The sequence below is a fragment of the Pistacia vera genome, unplaced genomic scaffold, assembly GCF_008641045.1.
Source record: "Pistacia vera cultivar Batoury unplaced genomic scaffold, PisVer_v2 Contig142, whole genome shotgun sequence".
Taxonomy (NCBI): Eukaryota; Viridiplantae; Streptophyta; class Magnoliopsida; order Sapindales; family Anacardiaceae; genus Pistacia; species Pistacia vera.
In genome coordinates, this window is record NW_022195489.1 from 187,263 (window position 1) to 193,396 (window position 6,134).

The 6,134-nt window shown below is 34.4% G+C and overlaps 1 protein-coding gene across 1 annotated transcript; it reads right to left on the bottom strand.

The window, feature by feature from the left end:
- Positions 1-1,256: 1,256 nt before the first annotated feature.
- LOC116123439 (kinectin) lies at positions 1,257-4,646 on the bottom strand. Its single transcript, XM_031409213.1, has 4 exons — positions 4,422-4,646; positions 2,964-4,169; positions 1,886-2,784; positions 1,257-1,730 (listed from the first exon to the last, which is right to left on the bottom strand). The coding sequence occupies exons 2-4, from the start codon at positions 4,144-4,146 to the stop codon at positions 1,386-1,388; spliced, it is 2,427 nt and encodes an 808-aa protein (XP_031265073.1). The 5' UTR covers positions 4,147-4,169; positions 4,422-4,646; the 3' UTR covers positions 1,257-1,385.
- Positions 4,647-6,134: the final 1,488 nt, after the last annotated feature.

Consider the following 6,134-nt stretch of genomic DNA (forward strand, 5'->3'; position numbering starts at 1 on the left):
CAAACTTGAAGAAAATCAAATTATTATTTTTTATTAAAAAAAAAGTTTCAATTGAAATTACTCTTAAATTAAATTTTTATTTAAAATAATTTTTCTAAAAAAAAAGGTAAATGATGAATAGGATAAAAGGTAAATAAGAAAAGGGTAAAATAGACTTTAACAAATAAGTTGATAGACCAAAAAAAAAAAAAAAAAAAAAATGGAAAATGATGAAAATGGTAGAATAAGACTTATATAAAACAAAACGAAACCTAAATTTAATTGACATTCGAAAATTCGTTAATATTTTCCAACTAATTTAAATTAGCTGATATTTTAGGGGGTTACAAATAAGAACCCCGATGGGCGTTGGTAGTTATCCTTGTATTTTCTTATGCAAAATTTAAAAAACTCTCAAATCCAACATATTCTTATGATCTCTTAAATCCAAAAGCATAAGCTTAAAGTATATAAAAGAATGGGCTTGGGTCATAGTAAATTCGGGCCACAATTAATTGGGTCTACATAGAATCCATGTTCTGGGCCGCAAGTTGGGCCCAACTTATAATGAATCAGTACTTTATTTTGTTTTTTGTTTTTTAGATTTGATAAATATTATGAACCAAATATGTCAAAACATAAATTATAAAATATCCATTGCGGATCATATTAAACTAGATTAAATCTCTATATTGTATTTAATGCAATTCATTACCTTGTTAACAATATAAGAGCGTAAAATCTCTATATTATTAGTTTTAATACTTAATAGATTTATTTTATTGGGATTATCTTTATTTGTTATTTTATCTTTGTAATAGACAACCAACTTATGCCTCACTATAAATTATTTATTTAAAATTTTGAATATAATCATTTCCCTATTTTCAAATAATATAATAGTTCTCTGATGACTAAATTATTTAATTATGAAATTATCGAACTTTGACAAAAAGTTTAAAAAGATGTATAATCAAATTGGATTTAGATAAAATCAATTTATTCTTCATTCAATTGGATGCAATTTTCTTGAATTTGATGCGATTGAATCGGGATTTTAATTTTGTACAAATTAGATTGAATCAAATCGAATTTTAGGTTTCTATATATTGGATTGGATCGAATTTTAATTCAAAATTGGATTGAAAAATCTAAAATCCAATATATCTACTTAGATCAGATTGGATTTAGTAAATATTATTGCTACTTCATCATCTTAGCTTGCTGAAGATTAAATTGTTTAACAAGAGTAATGAACGCAAGTCGAATTCAGGGCATTTCTATTGCATTAAAATTATTTTAACTATATTATTTCTATACAAAAATAACTACAGAAATCAGCACAATCATGAATCATGCCATTCTAACTCTTATTTGGCCTGATTTCAGGCCTATTGCATTCACAATTACCTTCTCAAATGAAGCATCCCCTCACAAGCCAGAGTTCCTTCAAGGTCTCCAATGATTCGAGATATCCGAACTTCAAGACCTCTTTGGACCTCCTGAAAGAGAGTTCTTAGATTATCAGCAAAGCGCTTCTTGTCTAAGCTGGCAGTCTTGCCAAGTTCTTCTGTGAACTCCACAAAACCAGAAGCAATCTTGGATTGAACTTCCATCAACTTCTGTCCTGTTGCAACTATGTATCGCTGTAGCTGAAACGTTTCCTCGAGGAGATGCTCTAGTGTTTTAGTTTCTCCTTTCCTCCTTGCAGTACTCGAATCCCCTTGACTCATGTCTAGATCAGTCTCATGCTGAAAATCATAAGAAGAATGATCACAAGTTCAACAGATGAATTAAACGGTCTCGTGACAAATATGATTGAGTTTGTGAAGGAAAAACATGCAAATGATCACAATACTGAAAACTCTGCTAAGCATAAGTCAATCAGAATGTCTCCAGTGCTTACCATACGCTTACAGAGATCATCGGTCTTCCCTTGGAGGGACTGATACCTGCTGACTTGTTTATTTACCAAAGACATCAACACTAGCAAACCCTTCATTCCATTGTCATTACTTTCTGTATCTTCGCCAGTTTTTCCTGTCAACCTCTCAAGCATAAGAAGTTGTTGCTTCAATCTCTTGATCTTGTAAGAAACTCCAAGAGCATGAAGGTCCATCCTCCATGGAGAACTGTTGGTCTTGCTCAAGGACTGGTTAGATGATGCTAACTTTTCAGCTGTGTCAACCTCCACCTGACTCACAGTTTCCTCTTGAATAGGACTATGGATTGTTGCATCCTTATCTTTTTCAAACTCTTTTTCAGGAGATTGGACTGTCACAGTTTTGAACTTGCTGTGAGATGGGTTTTCGTCTTTTACCTCTATGTCTTTCTCTTGAGGCCTTTCCACTGAAGTTTTTTTTGTTTCTTGCTCCTTCTCTGCTGGTCTTCTCTTTGTGATCTTGACTTTGGAACCAATGGCATCATGGGTTATGGCTGGATCATCTAGAGATGAGTTTATGTTGTTCTTCTGACAATTAAAAGATTTTAACTTCAACAAAAATTGCTCTTTCAGAGAACTTAATTCTTCTTCCCGCTCCAATAATATGGCTTCCAATTTCATATTGTTATGCCTGAGATGTGATATCTCCTGGTTCAGTTCTTCAAAGTGGGACCGCAGCCGCTTTGATTCAATTTCCATACTCAGCAACCGCCAACGAAAACCTTCTGATTTTTCATCATTCATTCTCAATTGTTCTGCAAAAGCCTCTAGTTCCAAGTGATGCCTCTTCTCAATTACAGTTGCATGCTTTTCTGCTTCCGAGCGAACCCAACCTTCCAATCTTTTGACATCTGTTGCCATGACTTCAAATGCAAGAATGAGAAAAGGAATTAAAACAATTGTTAAAATGAAATCTAGGGAAAACATATGATCATGATATTAAGCATGAAGATCACATTTCATAGAACAAATTCTGGAAAAGAATGAACATCACAATAGGCTCTACTGCTAGCTCAATAAAGAAATCACGAAGTTTTCTTACCTAATTCCTCACTTCCTTCTGCTGAATAGTAATCAGAAAGCGGCGAGAAAACACCGAGGTCCTTTTTCAGCTCAGGATGCTCAAGAACATACTCAGTAGGCTCTTGTCTGGTCTTTCCAGTCTGTGATGTTCCTCTTGCACCAAAGGAAGCATCTAATCTTGAATTGACTTGATTCACAAACATACTTCTCAATGAATGTCTCTCATTTATGGACTCGGATGCTATCTTCCATTTTACCGTTTCCAGTTCAGCTTGCTTCTTCTTCGCTTTTGATAATTTAACCTCCTTTAGAAGCATTTGCTTCTCATTTGTATCCAATTTAGATTTCCTCAGCATTGCTGACAAAACCTTATCTTTCTGGTCCAAATCCTTGCGCATCTTTAGAATTTCCATTGACAGTTTTTGAGCCAACAAGACTGACTCGTCCTTCTGCACCAAGACTGAACCAAGCTCTTGTTTTGCAGCTTCAACTTGCCTAAGTGCTCGGCCCAGTTCTGCTTCAAGTTGCCGTTGGTTCGACACAAGTTCAATAAAAGCAGTTTTGTGCTTCCAAATCTCAGTAGAATGATCTTGAGCTTCTTGCTTTGCAGCCTCTCTCAATTCTTCTGCAATACTTTCCGCTTTTGTTAGCTTCTCTTCAACCTCCTTCCTTTTCTGTTCCTCTTCCTCCAATACCTTATCCTTCGACGCCACCAAAATCTCAGTTTCCTTCAATCTTTTATTCAACTCCGAAACAGCTTCATCTCTCTTTTTCTCAAACACCCTCAATTCATTAATAAGAGCTCCAATATGTTGCTGGAGCTTCTTCCTCTCATTAAACCACGTCTGCTCTTGCGTTGCAAAGATGCTAACAACCTTCTCATTAGCTTTGGCGTCTTCGCTTCTCAACTTCCTCAACTCTGCAATCTCTTTCTCAGCCGTCTCAAGCTTATGCAGAACCTCACATTTGTCCCCAACAGCCCCCTCTCTCTGGACTCTCCACACAAGCAAACCCAACAGTTGAGCACTTCCTTGAAGCATTTTATCATGCAACTCAGACCATTTCTCATCTTCCTTATCAGAACTTGACAGAAGCCTTAAAGCAAAGAAAGCAAAAGAAACACCAAAATACATTGGATACAATCTATCACTCTTCTCTTCAGAAACAACCAAACATGACCCTGAGTCCTCCTTCTCATCCATTTCTCAGACTTTTGCTTCTCCTCCTAGAACAAATTTCAAGAAAAAAAACACTGAAATTTTAGGATTCCCTTGACATTGCTTCAACAATACACACTTTAATTAGAAGAAGACACGGGGTATTAAAATTATGTCATAGATATAGACAGAAATACCTAGTAGTAGTACAAATAATGCAGAGCAATAATTGGGGAACAAAATAATACCGAATACCCAATAACATGTATAAAAAAACAGTAGCATTGACAAGATCATAAAAAATAGAAAACAAAACTTACAGTTGATGAGAGAAACCAAAGCCACAAATTTCTGAGAAACAACAAATGGTAACTTATGGAGAGGAATGTTGCAGCCTTTCATTGAAGATCTTTAGGCACACCAGCTGCACCTAACAGCATAAAACTTGTGGTAACATGTGTGATGTGGAGTTCCCCAAGGCCATAGAAAGCCAAAAGCAGAAGTTTTTACACATGTATAGGACTGCAAAATCAGTTAAAAAGTGCTTCTGTACTGTACAAAAAGTGCTTCTGCAGTCTGCACTGTAAGAGAATGGAATGGAAGAAATAACTAATACAAAAATTGTTTGTTCCCTGGTTTTCAGTGAAGCGACTGACCCATTCAAACCCCACTTGCTTTTTCTTCTTCACCTCAGACCATTACTGTAATGGGAGGCAAAAACACTAGATTCCTGGTGATTGGTTGACATTAGAGATTATAAAAAGATGAAGAAAAGAACATTTCTCTTTCAACACATTACTTAATTCATCAGAATAAAGTACTATTTCCAGAGTGTCTTCACCTGTTTAAGAGTTTATAGTTTATACAATTATAGGAAAAAACTATTCATAAGTGAACTTCAACTCTACATAATCCAAAATACCTTTCATTTTCATGAATTATGAACCCATAAGCTAGCTTACAAATTTGACATTCACCATTTTTGCACGCTACTTTTACCATATCAACACACCAATAATGCATGCTCAAAGAAACCAAGTTAACATGTTGCATAATATTATTATTTATCTTGATCACGGATTCGGTAACATTACTTGTCAAATATAACTGATAATAGATATTGATTATTTTTTATAAAAAACGGTAAAAGAATATAGTGATCAAAAACATCAACAGTCAAATGCAAGTATTATACTAAAACATTATCGATTTGATAATTTTGATTATTCAAATTTACATGTGTGAAAATGAGATGACAACTGGGAATGGTCCAGGAAAGGTATAATTGGAGAGAAGCATGATGTGGAAGTAATAAGATAAAAGTAATGAAGAGCATCAGCCATCAGATAGAAGAGTCATGATGGTGGAGGCAGCTAAGGCTAAGAGGGTCCATAGATGTTGGCTTCTCCTCAAGTTGCTTCCATGGCTGAGACCTGTAAAGCAGGAGGTTGTCTACAGAAAATCCATTCTATTAATAACCCCAATGTCCACTCACTATTTATTTATTTCTACACTCCAAGATCTGCCCTTGGAATCTGAAATTTGTGGTGCTGGATTTCTATCATTGTATATCCAATGCAATCTCTTGAAAAAATCATGAATGGTCCTACCTTGTTTCTCATATAATATTCTGGGATTGATAATAATCTTTAGACTAATTTGATTTGATGTTATGTCTCTTAATTCAAACCGATCTTTAAATTAAATTGGAGTCACGATCAATTGTGGGCATGTATGTGGTCATAGCATTAGATCTCACCTAGATTTGCAATTAATAATGAAGCTCCCATGAAATGACATGCACCAATAATTCAACATATAACCAGGCAGCTATAAATACACCAAACATTCACTCATTAAATCTTTTCTCAATCAAGTTCAAACAAATCTTTTCCATCTAAAATTTCCAAATTTTATTTTAGGTTGTACCCTTCAATCTAATTATTTTTATCTAATTTTACAAATTATCAATTTTATAAATAATTTAGAGCGTACTTAGTAAATTTTATATACTTTTATACTTGTAAGTTTCA